Source organism: Aythya ferina (assembly GCF_964211825.1).
Source record: "Aythya ferina genome assembly, chromosome: 4".
NCBI classification, from domain to species: domain Eukaryota; kingdom Metazoa; phylum Chordata; class Aves; order Anseriformes; family Anatidae; genus Aythya; species Aythya ferina.
In genome coordinates, this window is record NC_140300.1 from 11,259,517 (window position 1) to 11,277,191 (window position 17,675).

The 17,675-nt window shown below is 35.9% G+C and overlaps 1 protein-coding gene across 20 annotated transcripts in view; it reads left to right on the forward strand.

Moving 5' to 3' along the window:
• ABLIM2 (actin binding LIM protein family member 2) overlaps positions 1-17,675 on the forward strand; it is a 147,666-nt gene that overhangs the window by 93,936 nt on the left and 36,055 nt on the right. For 4 of the 20 annotated variants that reach the window (XM_084517056.1, XM_084517043.1, XM_084517057.1 and 1 more), the window contains exons 9-13: positions 1,646-1,723; positions 6,299-6,445; positions 9,360-9,392; positions 12,133-12,253; positions 13,958-14,056. In XM_084517056.1, coding sequence (XP_084373182.1) covers positions 1,646-1,723; positions 6,299-6,445; positions 9,360-9,392; positions 12,133-12,253; positions 13,958-14,056 — 478 coding nt within the window. The remainder of the gene's footprint in view (positions 1-1,645; positions 1,724-6,298; positions 6,446-9,359; positions 9,393-12,132; positions 12,254-13,957; positions 14,057-17,675) is intronic. The other 16 variants (XM_084517062.1, XM_084517047.1, XM_084517059.1 and 13 more) reach the window with 5 other exon arrangements.

Here is a 17,675-nt window from a genome sequence, read left to right on the forward strand (position 1 = left end):
AAACAAACAAACAAGAAATAATAAGAAGAAAGGATGCTTTTTCAAATTGAGTAGTAAGGGACTTTTCAGCATATCTAGTACAGCTGGGAATAGGATATACTGGTTGAGCAATCTTCTGGTCAATCTGTGAAGAGTATTGTTTTTAAAAAGTCATCTCTCTATGTATTTATACCAATATAAGCACAGTATGTAACTAAAGTAGGTAAAAAAGGTAGGAAGAGTAAGTAACAGCACACTACAAAACCTTGGAGATGGAGTGGAAGGGATGAAGAAGTGAAAAAGTGTGACAGCAAAAAGAAAAATTTGGGGAGTATGAGTAAACAGAAGAGATAAAGCTGGTAATGGCAGAAGAAGTCAAAGTTCATCAAAGTGATGAAGAATATATAGATATATTTGTATGATTTATAGAATTTTTACTTTTAGCCATTCTTTCTTGCTACTTCATAATTAAAGAGTTTTCTGTTCCATGTGAAAACATTTAATGATTACAAATAATGTTTCACCCCTATCTGTAAATGCTATGTTATTAAGTGATCATTGTTTCTCTACTTGGTAAGAGATTGCTGTGTTACATATTCATTTTATGGTTCTCTGTCAACAAATTGAATAATATGGGCATTTCCTCAGGTCGTGTTAGTACCTGCCATACAGACACTTCTGAGATAAGGTATATTTACATATTGCTTCTAAAAGCTAGCAAATATTTCAAGAAAAGACAAGTAGTAGGAAGGGTGCTACCTTGACCTGACAGCTTAATAATGCTAAAAGGTTTTGAGCAATTGTAACCTCCAGATAAGAATTGTCTGCATTTGGTGAAATAGGAAATCACAGTCATTCTTAACAAATGGCAAAATTCATATTTTTTCCAATCAGGGCCAGTTTTCTCCATAGATGGGAAAAAATATTTTACAATACATTAACATATCTGGGTAAAAATAGGGTATAAAACTCTTAGTAAGATTTGTTTAAACTTCAGTTAAGAATGTCAGATCTATTCACTCATTGTTAGTATCATTGTTTCTCACAACCTTTTGTTATTTATCAGTAATTATATTTTTCATCGTAAAGGAATCTATCAAAAGCAATAATGATCTGTCACTGAATGCCAGAATGATTGAAAACATAAAAAAAATAGCTGAATATTGAAACAAATCTCTTAAAATCAGAGAGGGCAAAGCTAAGCTATTGGTTATCTGATTCAGGATGTTCTGGAGGATGTCATGCTGTTTGCTCTGAGTGAATGACACACTACCACGACACGTTCCAGTAGCAACGTGAATTGGTTTGACATTACAACCATAGAGTTGCAAATATAAGTAATATTGCAAACAAATCACCTTGTGACACCAGATGCAGTGCTCCTGTAATGTCTCTGATAGTGTCCAAAGGCTGTCCTGGCAGCCTAGGAATGCCCCAGGCCATTCTCTTCTGAAAGGAAGAGGGGAGAGCAAGTTGTATGTAAAATCATTTTGCATTTTCAAATTTATCAGTTGGATTAAGCACATTTTTTGCAAGTTTTTGATGTGCTTGTACATTTTTAGCTAAATATAATATGCCATTTTTAAGTGGTAAAAATTAAATTAAAAGAAATGTCTCTGACCTGTCTCCCTATTTCTTCTGTTTCACATCTCTTCTCCTGCCATAGGAAACAAGGACTTCCTCTGAGAGTATTATTTCTGTACCTGCTTCAAGTACATCAGGTTCCCCAAGCCGTGTGATCTATGTAAGTATTTTACTGTGAAATGCATTCTGTGAGATGTGGAAAAAAGCCCATGCTTCCTCCTACAGTTTAACATGTATGTAAAGTTAATGTCTCCAAACCACTATAGTTGGTGATTCCTCTAAAATGGAATTTACTTACTCATATTTAAAATGTTTGAATACTGCCTTTACCATAACAGACTTCTGGCAGTTTCTTGTTATTTTTTGTGGTGTATTTATAGCACTTACATTACCACCAGAAATGTTTTGTACCACAGCAAGCAAAATACCACAATACTTTCTAAAAAGAAAAGTTTAAGTAAACAGTACAGCCCACAGGTAGATTACAAGCTTAGATTTGAACACTATACGTCTAAATCAAGCCTTTAAGGCTGCCTCTGATTGCTTATGAAAACACTTGTGTATGATTGCAGGACTCAGGCCTCAACAAATTCCAGTCCCTAACCTCAGAGGACCTTTGATGTGTTTGTGGTCTAATAAGTGCTAGCTCTGGAAAGCTCAGAGAGTTTAAAATAACTGCACAAATATGATAAAAGCTTATGCTGAGTATTTTTTTCAGTACCAGGTGTACCTTAGTTGTAATAATTGCTGTAGATATTGTTCATGAGCAAAGTCTCAAAGCTACCACTTGGTAAGCAATAGGTGAAAAAAAATCCAGAATTGTGGCATCTGTATAAACATCTCTGTGAGGTCTTCAGTATTCTCAGGACTATTCTTTGTTCTTTCCAAGATTTCTTTGTCCTCAGACAGGTAAGTCATTGTCACTGAATAGTACTAGAGGGAATTGCTGGAGATGTGATTGACTGTCAAAGAGGTTGCTATGCTAAAGTTAAGGACTCTTATTTACTGCACAGAGACAAGTGAAACCGTGCCTTGAAGCCAACTTGTCTTCTTTCTTCAAATAGAAATAATTTTGAAAGCAATATACCCTTTATATGAGCTACTAGTGTAGGAATTGCCCCTTATCTGAAAGGCCATAAGTGCTTCTGAGTTCTCCTTCCAGTAAAACTCCATGCTTTTGCATACCAGGGTATATTCCCACTTAAAAAAATGTCATTGCCAAGACTGCTATGAAGACAGTTCATGGTGGTAAAAGACTATTATCACGTAAACATTTTCTTTGGCCAGATGGTCTCCATCTCTTCAGCCATGTGCTGCTCCATTGCTTTTACAAATCATAAGCATTCTTCTAAGATTTATGTACTTTTAATGATTTTTTTTTTTATTAGATGGTACTCTTTCTTGGTGTCTGTGATTATCACTTTAAATGTACTTCATAGGCTGTTAACAGTCAAGGACAAACCTCCATTTTCTTTTTCTGCTTTTTTCAAAGGATATCATTAAGTTAGCACACAACTCTAATGCTTGTTACTGTAATATACTCCTTTAGAGGCATCTGGGGCTATGAAAGAATAAAGTTCTCAAGCAAATATGAGCCAATTACAAAAAAGAGATTTCCCGGAGGTGTGCAAGTTCTTGCTATATCTGTCTCATATATGACTGCTTAATTGTCAGAAAGCTGTGAGTTCAATTAAATCCAATTTCAGCTTTTAGGAACAGAAAACTAAGAAGAATCAAAAACATGTTTTTGGACTTATATGTTATCCAAATGATCCTTCGGCTATCTTTTGCATCTGTTTTTTATGACATACAGACATGCTCAAAATTTGTCTTGGGTGCTTTCATGACTGTTTTAGCCAAATCTATGCTGCCACTGAAAGGAAAGTCCTTCTTACACATGGTCCTGTTCCTCTCCAGCCCTGTCCTCCTGTCTCCTCTTTGGTGCTAGTTGGTACACAGAGATATGATCAGTCAGATTTGAGACTATCTTCAGCTAGAAAATAACCCAGGAAAAGCTTTTATTATTATTATTATTAGAAAATAACCCATGAAAAAGACCCAGCTGTCTACCAAATTTATAATGCTAACAGAGGTGAGGGAAGGCAGAGCAGAGTGTAAAGCACATGCACAACAGGCACCATCAGCAATAACATGCATGTGTGTAATTAAAATAATTATTGAAACTGTACCTTAACAGCTGTTGAACTCTTTGAAGAACTGTGTTTGACAAAAGAGCGTTTTGAGAAACAGTTAAAACTTAGGAACCATGATTCTGTGGTACTTATTCTTTCAAAGGCATCAAGTCTGAGTGACATGATTGTTCTGAACCATCTCAGGGGTGATGTGCTTCTGGGTTGTGGTTTACTGGTCAGCTAGGGAAAGATTAAGAAAGCATGTTTTAACTAAACCTGAGTGTGGTTCATGCAGACCATTTACTAAAGCTGTATATCTTTTTTTTTTTTTTCTTTTCTTGGTAATAGACTGTGGCGTCTTCTTGCACTGAGAGAGGGCATAGACTAATTCCCTTTGAAGTTAACAGTCATCTTTTCATTAATTTCAGAGATGACTGGGCTGAAATTTACAGACTGAAATTTACTCCAGTGCAGACATTCCTTCAGAGTCACTGAATACCACTTAAAAATCAATAAAATCAATAAATTTCTAAGTCATGCCATTAAATAGAGCTTGAATAGAAGTCTTTATTTACACTTAGCTAAATTCTAAGGATATTTAGGAGCTTTATCCCTACAAAGATATATCTAACCAGATAAATATATATCTAACCAGGTTTAGTTTAGGTTACAAAGATGTGTTGTACATTCTTATACTGGGAATATAAATCACATTATATTTTCATACAGAAACATATTTGCTATTATACAATTGTAGAAGTACATAGTCCAAATGAAAAAGATACTCTAAACTTAAAACTTGTTTTTAACAGAATCCAAAATACTAGATTATTGAAGAAATGGAATAAAGCCTCTTAGCTGTAATTTGAGCCATCTCTAGAATATTTAAATTCCACTCAAGTATTTGAAAGTAGGTAAAAATAAAATAGAAAATGTAGGCTGAATGCTTGCAGAATGGAGTGTTTAGAAAGCAACTGTATCTCTAAGGCATTTTTTCATCCAAATTTGCTTACATTTGGATATTTAGAGTGACAGGAATTTTGTAAGTAGGTAAGTTTTACTCTTGATATTTTGGAAGTTTTGTGGGAGGATCCAACATTGCACTTCTACACAGAGAGACAGGGGATAAAATTACTGTAATTCACATATTCCCAATTTTGAACTTTTTTGTTTTCTCTAGAATAATCTGCACAACCTGAATACCTTTAAAAAGAAATTATCACAGCCTCCCTGGTCTTCCTTGTAAGCTACAATTCTGCCCATTTTTTTCCTGGAAGAGACCTGCCAGATAGGCTTCTGATCTTTGAATGACCTGTCCCTGCATTAGAGGTTGCCACCTCTTCATTCCATTTTCTTAGTTAAGAAGAATCTTCTTCCTTTCCATGTTGCTAATGTATGTACAATTCATACATTATTTTAGGGAAAGGGATAAATGAAAGTTGTCATGCCAAACTTCTATATTTATAATTAATCTAAATCTTTCTAATTTTTCTGTATTTATAATTAATCTAAAAGAAAACTTTCCTGAAAAATCTGTTGAACTTTTATTATCTCATAGTAAGAAAAGAGATAATCACTGCACACATAAATCTTGGATACTTTCATATCTTTTGCATTTGGAAAGCATTATTGCAGTTTTACAGCTGATTGTACTGAGAACAGTGAGTTCTCAGAGACAAGCGTGATTCAGTCATCATTTTGCTGCCAGCAAAGAACTTATCATTCCATAAAGCCTGAGGTAGGAACTAGACAATTTTGCTTCCCATTTCTCTCCTCTCAGCGTGGCTGGCTTGTCATCATATCTACAAGCCTAGTACATACATGCTGGATACAGTTTTACTGCAAGCTACCATTATCCTAAGGATAATCTGTGAAAATGTGGCTTTTGATAATCACGCTTTTGGAATAAGGATAGCAAGAGGAGGATGAAGAGTCAAACAGCTGGGAAAGAGCAAGCTTTTTTCTTCTGTTGGTTGTGTGAGTCTCCTGAAAGTATATGAGCTTTATTTAAGTGGCATCTGTGATTTTCCAACTAATCCACCACAGTGCAAATCCATCATCTGCTGGTTTGTGACCTGTAATTAAGGACTACTTAGAAATAGTCAGGAAAGGAGGTGAAGTTGTGGGATACAGCTGAATGGAAAAAATTAAAGACCTGACTAATGTTTGTCAGCGTCTGGAGAGTATATGTTGGAAATACACATTTGATTATTCACTACTGCTTGTGGTAGGGGAACCCTGCACACCAAAACCACTTTAAAATGAAGGGTGTTTTGCTTGAGAAAGACTTCAATATCTGTCCCACATGTCTCTTTGTGCAGCTAACAGTAAGCGGGATATTACCAAGGGAACTGGAATTGTGCCATGCTACTCCTGTTAGCTAAATGTGATTGAAAAAGAAAAGGAGAAAGCACCAGTATATAATAAGAAAGCAACAGTAATATTTAGTGTTGTGTAGTAAATATAAGATACTTATATTTGCACAAAGAAAAAGCCTATTATTATGATGATGACTTTTCTATCTATATATATCTGTCCTTTTCTGATTGTATCCTGATCATATTCTTTCTTATTCTCACTGCTTTCTTTCCTCCTTTTCTTAGGCAAAGCTTGGAGATGAAATTCTTGACTACAGGGATTTGGCTGCTCTTCCTAAAAATAAAGCCATCTATAACATTGACCGCCCAGATATGATCTCCTATTCTCCATATATCAGTTACTCTTCAGATGACAGGCATAGTTACGGGGAGGTACTGAAACATGGGTATTTTTTTTAATACAAATTTGAGATTTTAATGTGCATCATTAAAATTTGCTGAACACTAAAATGTGCAGAATTAAAAAAATACATATCTTTTATAACTTCAATTAGTTGAGTCATGTCATGCATTCACCCACAACGCATTTTAGCCTTCTAAAAATACAAGTGAGGCTTTCATTTCACTTTTTAGCTCATGGAAATTAAAGAATTGCTTTCTGTGATCATTTTTTAAACAGATGACATGTAATTAAAATATGTTTTTCTATGAGAGGAGTTCTACATGCATGTGGTAGGAAACATGAGCCATTGCTAATTATAATGCAAAAATCAGAAGCAAAGCCAAATGTCTTTCATGATATTTTTTTTAAGTGTACTATGTTATTTTGGTAGCACAACAATGGTATCACTTTGCTATGCACAAATTTCTTTCAACTGTCCCTTACTAAAGTTCATCCTCATGTCACACATGCATTTCAATCTATTCATATGCAGAGCTAATGTTAGACAATTTGTGGTAATGAAATCTAATTTAACATAATCTTATTAATTCTGATTCTTTCTTCTTCCTTTTTATTTTTTTTTTTTTTTGTGTGAAGCATATTTGTGTATAACTCCTGTCATACAAGTTTGTTTTTCTTCCCTAATCATATCTTCCTTTTGTTTCAATTTCTAATTTATTTTATAATTTTAGATGCTTTTTGCAAGTTAAAGCTCTCAGGTATAGTAGGTATGTTAATAAGTTATATGCTGTCTAGAATGGAAGTCTTTTTTTCTCTATAGGTGTAAATGGATGGATAGAAATAAATACTAGAAATAATAGTAGTACTATTTATAATAGCCCCAGTCTTGCTATCACCATTGCCTTTTATGCTTAATCAGTACCACTGAAGTCTCCAGTGCTACTCTCAGGCAAAGTGCAGTACATATTAGTTCTTGCAGACTCACTTCCAAATCCTCCCCATACAATGCTGAACCACAGTAGCTCCATTATAACGAGTGCTAAAAGAATTAAGGTTATATCTGGTAAAGAGTTTAAATGGTATTTAATGGTTTCTGAATTCATAAAACTGGAAGCTGCTGCCTCACCCTGAACCTATGCAGTGTAAACACTTCCTTTCTATGTCAAAATTTGTGGGTGCTGTTAATGTTTGTGTCCTTCCTCAACTGCCCATTCACATCTGACCTTTCAGAGGTGACATCTAGATTTGACAGAGGTGCATATGCTCTGCAACTTTCTGCCCTGCTCCTCTGAAGACTCAGTCATTGCACATGCGTCAAGGAGATGGTTATAAAAGCATCTCACCTACCAAAAATATATGCTGCTGCTGGAGGGAGTTTCTCCCATCCACTTTCAGCAGATCCTTGGCCACTTGCTGCAGTTTCAGTCCTTTGCCAGAGTAGGTGTCTGTGTGGCTGAGCTAGGTACGAGGCTTTGTCTGGACCCCTGGTGTGATCTGACCCCCATGGTTTTCACTCAAAATCTGGAGATGCCACAGGTGGGACAGCCACTCAGAGGTGCAGTGAAACTGACTGATTTGGTGGTAGCCCATTTTTGGCTGGGATTCAGTGCCTGCAAACTTTGGAAACCTCAGCACTGAAATTTTAGGAGTGGGTTAGAAGGCAATTGCAGCTGAGCTCTTAAAAAAAATAAAATAAAATAAATTTTAAAAAAAAAAAAAAAAAGCAAAGAGGGTATTGCTGCTTTTAATGTATAGCTAAGTGGTTATCCTGCTATAGTAAAAGTTTATTGGGACAGCTGGAGTCATTGCTCTTTTTGGAAGATAAATACCTTTGTAGATGATAAAAAGGACCACATCATAAAAAAGGGTCTTTTCACTTGGGGCAGTAGGAGATACATTGGTTCACTTGGGACCAGCAGCCCAGTACTTGCCTACAAAACAGCTGTTTTCTTGCTTGCTTCCAAAGAGGCTCAGGAGTGCATGTCCCCTTCAGCCATGGTTGCTAGCATACAGATATATTTGAGCAAGCTTTAAGCTAGATATATTACTTACCAATAACAATTAAGATACCTGTCTTAACACAGACTTTCCAGCCAGTTTTCTGCCTTCATTCATGGACGTGCTTTAAAGCATGTACTGAGTTTCATGTTGCATTTGTTCTTTCCCCGGTGTTTGTAGCACTAGATTAGAGTTTGCTTAGGTAGGTCTATGCTGATGTAGCTATTTGTGTCACTAAGACCTCTGTGATATCTTAAAAAAGAAAAAATAAGATCTGGTTTCTAGATGCCTAGACTAGGAAGAGCATTTGGGGTTGTACTCTCAATCCAACATGCACATTTTCATGATGCTTTAAATATTTTACATCCTTGATTTTAGCATGGTAAAAAAAATATCCTGATTTTCAAACTTCAGCATCCTGGCTATATGTACAGCTCCAGGAGTTTCAGTAGAGTTGTGTTCAGATAATCAAGCTTAAAACTTACTAATTTTGAAAGGAAAATGAGTGAACACTAAATAATTGAATTACATGACATTTAATTAAAAATAAAATAGTACAAATATTTTTGTTTCCCTTAAAGCAGCTAGCTCTGAGCAACAGAATTATAATCCAGATTTTGGTAGTACTTCAGGCAGCTGCTTTAAATGTGGGTTTTCTACTAACAGTACTTTGTGGTACAGGTCTGGCCTCACCAGGCCACAGGATTTTGTAGTAATGAAATCAACAACAGCTGTCTATGAAAGGTTTTATAACTTATTCCTTCTTACGTTGTTTAAAAACAAAGAAAAATAATGAAAAAAAATATTCTAATTTACCTGACAGTTATTTTTCTTAACTATATCATGTGTTATACATGGATATTGATGTTTTAAGAGTAGTTCTTCTCACAAGTAACATCATGCATGAATTTGTATCACTAATTTGTTGTGTGTTGCTGTTTGCAGTCACCTCAGTTGCTCTCTCCAACACCTACTGAGGTAATCCCCAGTGCCTTTGTTCTCCTGTTCTGACCCATTTTGTGATGCATAAACCTGGTCATACTGATAACCAGCAGCGTCTGAAATGTGGGGTTTGCCTCCTGCCTCTGCAGTGCATGGGGTTTTATAATTTGTTTTTAACAGTGTTACTTGTGTTGAATATGTGCTCTGCTTCTGGATTGTCATCTGTATTCATCTATGTCCACTGTCATCCATGTTTCAGCTTTCCAAAATAAAGGTTGTATTGTGGTCACTTCTACAAGCTCTACTGAATAAATTCCATTGGGAAACAGGATTTATTTTAACATTTAAAGCTGCCAGCATGAGTTGATATGAATTAATGCTTGGTATGGCTTTCTCTTTTATTTATGTATTTATTTATTATTTTTCTTTTTATTCCACAGCCAGTTAAACTATTTATATTGTTTGTACACATATACTGTTGAATTGTGCACATACCTGAACTTCTAAGTGTATCTTGATGTACATTAATGATAAAAGCCTGTCACTGTTTCACCTTATTACAGGCAGCAAAAGCATTTCACATAACTTCCCAGACATCAACTCAAATATCACAGTCCTGGCTCATTTCTCCATTATTCCAATTTTCTGTAAAGAGAACTATGTTGCAGAATTTTGGTAGTAGAGAAGAACTGGCAATTTCCATTAAAAGTTATAATTCATTAATTTTCACCATGAATATTGGTTAAACAGAGAATTTAACCAATCAAAATGTAATTTATTTTACACATTAAAAATAAAAACATGTTTTATTTAATATTGGATTTCATGAACTTGATTGACTGTTCATTACAGAGACCAAAAGTACACAAAAGGTAAGGTCTGAAATAATCAACATGAACTCTTGGTGTTGTGGAAGATTACAATAATTTCCTTTCAATTAGCTATCAGTGAGCTAGTTGTCATGCTGTTAAATTGCAGACGTGGCACTAGTATGGAGGTCAGTGCTGCTGTTACCTATGTCATACAAGTTATCCCAGGTTATCCAGCTTTTCTGTTTCCAGTCTTCCTCTAAAGAGTCTGTGATCAGGTGCTTAGGTATCATCATCTGCAAACTTGTCACCAGTTTTTTTGGAGAGGGTTTTATCAGAAAAAAAAGTTCACTGTGTCATACAACCAAAACTTCAAAGAACATTGGATAACACTCATTTGGTATTAAAATATCATCCCAAGATTTTCCAGAGATGTGGCTATACTGCAGCATAACTCTTTTTGACTGGGTTAGAATGAGTATTAAATAACATAGCTACATAAATGGAGAAACATTCCAAACCGAGCATGGGGGAGTTGGTGGCAGAATGCCTGTATAATGCTGCATGCTTGGGAAGGTGCCAGTTGTTGCTCTCCTTTTCTCAGGTATTTCTGACTTTGAAATGGATATTTAAGCAATAATGCTATTTCCTAGTATGCAAAACTGATCTTCAATATTTTCGAAAATGCAGTCACTGAGTATGGGGTGACATGGAAGGAACAGAGGACACTTTGGCCAGAGGAGAGAAAGTGGTGACTGAGATGACATTGTACATCCCCAGTGTCAAGGATAGTCCCAGAGCAGCCAAATTGGAAACTTCAGGCAGGAAGAATCTAAAGATGAATGAACAGATATAATTTAGTTGTCCTGATAGGAATCTGGAAAATTATGATGGGGTCAATTAGGACCTTCAGTGTGTTTAAATGATGAGTGATCTAGTGGGAATTACAGATGCCTAAAGATATCCCAGGATTCATGATAAGTGGCGAACACCTGCTATGGGATGGCATGCTCTTCACTCACTCCTACTGGAATAGGAGGGGGTTAGCACTTTTTGGAATAGCACTTTCCATAAGGGAGAATCTTTAGGTTACATTGATTTGCTCTAATCTGAAGTTAACTGAAGCCATTTCTCACTTGTCTTAAACAAGAAAATTGAATTTGCTCTTGTAGCTAGTTGACAGAAAGTCATTTCCTTATCTAATTCATTACTGGATGTTTTTACTGTTAAGACACTGGGCAAATTACAACTGTAATTTAACTAGCTATAGAAAGTGAGGGACTTTGCATGGGTGTACATGATTTTAAGTAGCTGAAGTCAAGGCTGTTTTGGAAATAGGTTATATATTGTACAATTTTGCAGTGTTAATTCTAATGCTATTTATATGAGTATGTATTATAGATTACCTAGCTAATAGTGACCATGTTTTGCTTGTAGTATGGCGTGCTGGGACAATTTATATAGCAGATAACAGTAGTTTCTGTGATGCAGTAAAGCCGAGTGCTGATATTGTGTTGTCTGTGACCCTTATACTCTACAGCCATCTACGTGGGTAAAAAGTGACCATAGTGCTATCACGCTAACCTGATCTCATCTTCCACCTGCCCCCATGTATGTTAAACTTTTACATAAGGTGGAAGAGACTGACAAATTATACTGCCTTGAAACAGTACGTCTACAGTATTATGTTCTTGTCAAATGATACTGTCATTTTAAATTCATGTATGTGTTGCCTTTCCTGTGAACATGACCATTCTGTGAAACTTGGCCGTTCCAGAGCTCCTTTGGTCATACTGCAGTTGAGGTGCTTACAGCTGAAAGCCACCTTGTTTCATTGGGATTGCATGGAGCATTACAATAGCATCAAGTTCCATCTACACAGCACAGAAACATGTGAAATGGCATATTCTGCCTGCTTTGGAAGTGATTTATCTTCCCTAATGAAATATTTTCTGTCTTCCTCTCAGGGCGACCAAGATGACAGATCTTTCAAACAGTACAGGACATCAAGTCCTAGCTCTGCTGGCTCACTGGGTTATGGTCGCTACACTCCAACGTCCCATTCTCCTCAGCATTACAGCAGACCAGGTAATTGAGAATCATCCCTATTAGTTCTCTAGATTTTTCCCCTAATTTGTCTCATGTTGTAGGCAGGGTAGACTCCAGTAGACAGGTGTTTTAGGTGGAGGCGTAGTTCAGAATAGTATTTTGTTTATCATGAACAGATTGTCCCATGGGGAGGAAGGAGAAAATTCTTCAGGTATAAACATCTAAGAAAAAGAAAACAAGCATCTAGAAAGCTTGATTTTATGTATCTGTAAACAGAAGATATAACAGACTTAATCCTGGTCCCATCCTTCCTCACATTCAATCCACAGCTCTTTCATGGTTTGGCATAATACCAGTGAATGTGCACAAAGCCAAGAGGGTGCTCAGGTGATTTTGTGTCCCTTCTGTACTGCAGGTTTATGATCCATGGTGGCTCTCCTCACCACAGTGCAAGAGCTAGAGGAGCAACTAGAGGCACTAATAAGAGGCAACTAGATTTGAAGTCCAGATTGCTTTAGAAGAGAAGCTGTCAGCAATGTTTATTGATGTTCTTGTGCACAAAGAGGAGGGATCACCCTCTTTTGATCTTTACATGGATGCCTCATACTAAGGCCCATTACAAAATGGACACTGTGCAGAATTTTATCCTTAGAATGATCAACCAAATTGCTCAAAATTCATTCTAATTTTTTTCCATTTCATCATCTGAACTGAAAACACAGAAATTCAGAAAATTTCTATTGTTTTCTCAGTGTCTACCAATTTCATTAGGGATACATTATAATTATAAACTAGTTTAGAACAAAAAAAAAAAAATTGAATTATTAATCTTTCCAGTGGAAATAAAAATTGTATGGGTAACAGAAACAGGAATTGTTTATTTGTACTATGTAAAGTCTTTGGTAAAGTGAAGATGAGATAGAGGATCAAAGATCTATTAGAGATAGGGAAGATTAGTCTGTGCTGAAGGTCTGGCAGCTGTGTCATACCTAAGCTTAGCTGCACAATATTAAAGGAAGGAGCAAAGGTGAAAGAAATTCCAAATTAATTCTGTCATACAGCTTCACTGAAAATTTAGTCATCATAATTGTTATTTTTAATAGTTCTCTATTCGTCCTCCAAATACGTTATCAGGAGGTTGTTACAACAAAGCAAACAAATAAAGTGACTTCTAAGAATATTTTTCGAAGTATTTAATTACATGTCTGACTTTCAGAGCTGAAAGAACTCCAGGACGTTTCTTCAAGTGCTTAAATTAGCCATGCACTTGAGTGTCCTGGTACATTGTGGACTAAATCCTACCAGTATGCACTGACAGCAGTGAGAACTGGACCCACTTGTAAAACAGTTCTCATCACAGACAAGGCACTCCCCATTTCATTTCATTAGATCCATTATAAGCATATATCATTCCCTCTTGCAGCTTTTTTAATATGCAGAAATTCCCTGAGTGCAGCTATGCTTTTTGTGGTTCCTTTTCTGGAATATTTTCTGATGCATTACATTATCAAGGTTTTATACAATAACTCTCTGTTGAAATCCTTTGTCCATGGTCAGCCACATACACTGTGATGTTTTTATACATAACCAGAGAAAGATGAAATCTTACATATAAAATATATGTTTTCTAAGCATCAGGAGGAAAATGTTCCTGAAAAAAAAAAAAAAGGATGGCATTGTAATTTGTGGCTTTCAGTAAGTGAACTAAATAGTTTATTTTCACTTACTCTCTGTTGCCCCCAGCTGGTACTCAGAGTCTTGGTACCAGTAGCTGCATCTCCCTGCCCCAACACCCAAGCCCTACATCTACATTCAGACATCATTACATCCCTTTCTTCAAAGGTAAGGTCCAGGAATGCAAAACCGTGCTGTGATACTGTAGACTTATTCAGATGTGTTTCACTTTTTTTGTCTGTGCAAGCATGGCTTCCAATTGGATAAAATTTGTCTTAATTTTTTGCAAGTGCTTTCTTGACGTATTGTGTAGTTTTAAGAAATGAGTGGGTATGAGTTGTTTTGTTTATTTATTTATTTTCAGTGAGTGTTATTGTTTTTCGGAGGAAATAGATTTTATGACGAAAATGAGAGAGGGAAATAATTTTAAATCCTGTTTGTTCTAAGATACTATGTTTATGTTTGCCCTAATTTGGTGTTGCTAAATAAGTATTACGACAAGCTTGTATGTTTGATCCAACATCAGACAGTCAGTTATTTAACCTTATAACTTTCATTTAGAGATTATTATTATTATTATTTGCAGCATTACCAGAAATCTTTCCAGATAAACTGGTTGAATCAATATAGTTGCACTGATTAGCAAATAATTTGTGCCATGTATTTTGAAGCAGAGTAATTGAGACTAGTCTCCTTGCCATTACATTTTTTTTTTTTTTTTTTGCATTGGATATTAACTGCTAATGAACTCCATGTTGCAGACAGGAGACAGTAATGAGGAATACCTGTAAGCCTTTCAGGCAAATGCTGTTCTTTTAGCTAGCTACTTAAACAGAAGAAAGAGAAGACATTCAATTACCACGTGTCTTCCCCTGATTCTGTCTTCTCCAGGAACAACAAGAGTGTGGAGGAGATTTGAATGGCAAACATTTTCAGTGCCTGTTCCCCAGCTCTTATGTACCATTTTATTTAGTAAAGGGAAACTGTTCTTGTCACTGTAACCTTTACAGAAAAGGAAGAGACCCTCTGCAGGAACCAGATTTACAAATAGATCTGACATACAAACTCAAATGAATTGCAGATGCTCATTGCCTTTGGAAAAAATAACTAATGCATCTTGATTAGTCTCTAATGTATCCATAAACAGTTCTGTTCAAAGTCAGATGAATTTCATGAACACAAATAGGAACAGAATTAGACTTAAGTGCTGCAAATGTGATCCTTAAGAGAAAATTCTGGAAGAAAAAGCTGATGAGATTAAACCAATTGTCATTTTAAAGTCTACCTACAAAGCTTCTTCCCCCATCCACAAACACACCCACCCACCTGCAATTCATGGAAGGCTGACACACCTGAAACACTGCCTGAACATTTTTTTTCTATATCCTCTAAATTTGGACAATATTATCCAACCTGATCTACTGAGTAAGAAAAGCTCATCACTGTGCTGCATTGCCTGATTTCACTGCACAGAAAGCTCTTATTCAAAGGCTTGCAGTTGCTTAGCAGCACTCTTGCTAAAATGAGTTTCTGTTCAATGCTACCTGCTGTTGCTCAGAGCAGCAGCAATTACTTATTGCTGATGTTTGGAGGAAGAAATCCTTAAGTGGCAGCTGTTTTTGCCCATACATTTATTAGTAGAGTGATCAAAATTATAATATTTTGCAATTCTGCAACACTTTTTATCATGAAGCTAAAATATCTTGCAAGCAGTAATTTATAATGCTTTTTAGCACTCCTACGAGGCAGGCAAGCATGTTTATAATTCTTTATAGGTAGTTCTGAGCCCTGCAGAGGTTGTATGGATTAACCACTGCTTTACACTGAGTTAATGTCTCAGCCTGAAAGGAGTCAAAAGATTTGCCCTATCCTCTTCAAGTTCTGTGAGTTCTTTTCTCTAAGTTGAAGACTGCATTTTTTTCCTTATCTGGATAAGTCTTTTGAGGGTGTTGCTGTACTTTTGTTTTTTTTTCTTTTCAAAGTGGTTAGTGTGGAAAGAATAGAGTTGTAGGACTCTGTGCTTCATATACAGACCAAGGTTATTGTTGCCATTTCAACTTTTAAAAAGTGAAATCAAACTAATTTTTAAAATAAACAAATAAATAAATAAGCTTTGATTAAATCCAGAAAATAATACACTAGTTAGTAATAATAGAACTAATCTTTGTAAAACTAGCTGTCCACAATCACGATAAAAATATTTCTTTAAACTTCTGGCTCACAGAATTTTTACTACCTTAAGAAAAAATAAAACCTGCCAAAATATTCCTTTTGATTTCACTGAGTTTGTATCATGTTCTTCCCAAAAGCTACATGGTTCATCATTTTTCCAACAGAAATAACCGAGTTTCTCTTCTTTCTTCAGTACACTTCCTGTAGAAGTAGTCTAGCTTCCACGAAGAGTAATAGGATGAGCTGCTCTTTGTCATGCAGACAAATTACTTGTAGTGTTTTTTTTTTGTTTTTTTTTTTTTCCCCCTTTTTAAGAATTTTTGTCTTCAAAATATCATCAAGATAAATTCTGTAACAGTCTTGCATCAAGAAAGCATCACAGTTCATGCCCTTCAGAATCATAGTATGTGATCTCCAGAGTACCTACGCTTGGTACAACTCTTCCTCTTGAGTTGATGGAGTCATTGAGCATTGAGTCAGGGAACATAAAGTCAGTGCTTAAGCCCCAGTGAAAAAACGCTTACTTGAAACACAGTGGAAAGCATCTTGCCTTTCTAGTGTAGGAACACAGCTTCCAAAGCCCATTTATTTGGCTTTGAATACTTGGAGAGAGTTCGTAATTAGACTTCAAAAAACTTTGTCTAGCTTAATGCACCATGTGCCAATAGATGTTGAAGGATCCAGTTTCAGGGGTAATCTTTGACATCTTTATTTGGCCAGTGGTATCTGCTTGTTGTTCAAACACAAGTCAGGAAACTTAGACAGCACTTAATGTAACATGTTATCAAATTTCTCATCCTACCAAATAAGATAAAAGCCAACAAGGAAGGAGGTATAAGCAATATTGCACTTTTCCTGACAGTCCCTTAAGCACTATGAAAAAGGGAGCATGGTTTGAGCTCTGGTCAGTTGTCTACAAAAATACACAAGGTTAAAGGAGCAGCCTATCCTCTCCACAGCCAAAAGACACAAGAAGGGTTTTGTGGTTGATGCTGAAGTTCAAAGTAAACTTTTCCAGATTCTTTCCAAGTTAAACAAAATCCAGGGAAGAGTTTGTGATTCTGGTTTTTCACTCTACAGTGACCAGTAGATCAGATCACATCCTGCAGCTGCTTGTGGCAGAAGACAAACCAAGAGTTTGAAAAGTTGCTCTGTCCAGTAGTTTTATTTTCTCAGGGACCTTATTTGAAGTTCTTCAGTGTGTACAAGGCAAACCTTGAAAGAGACAAATTCTTGGCAGAGTCTTATTTTAGAGACTCATTATAGGCTAGATTAAAAGAGTGTCTGGAGTTTCAACATGTGAACTTCCTACATATATCTCCACTTTGCTTTATTATTAAATACTTATTTTCATATGCATAATGTGAAATGCAACTATTCTTTTGTGTTTGTCAAAATCAGTGGCAGAATATTAAATATATTTTAAATATACATCAACTTGAATGAGTGGGCTGCCAGTAGAAACTTTTCCCCCATTCCATCCATAATTCTTCCCTTTCAAGCAAATTAGAGGTGATGGCTCTGCTAAATGCTCCTTTCAGGTGATGCTTACACAGAGAAGTTTGCGATTTGTTGTTTTCTGGTACTTGTTCTTGCTTCCTGTTTTCTTGCAAGT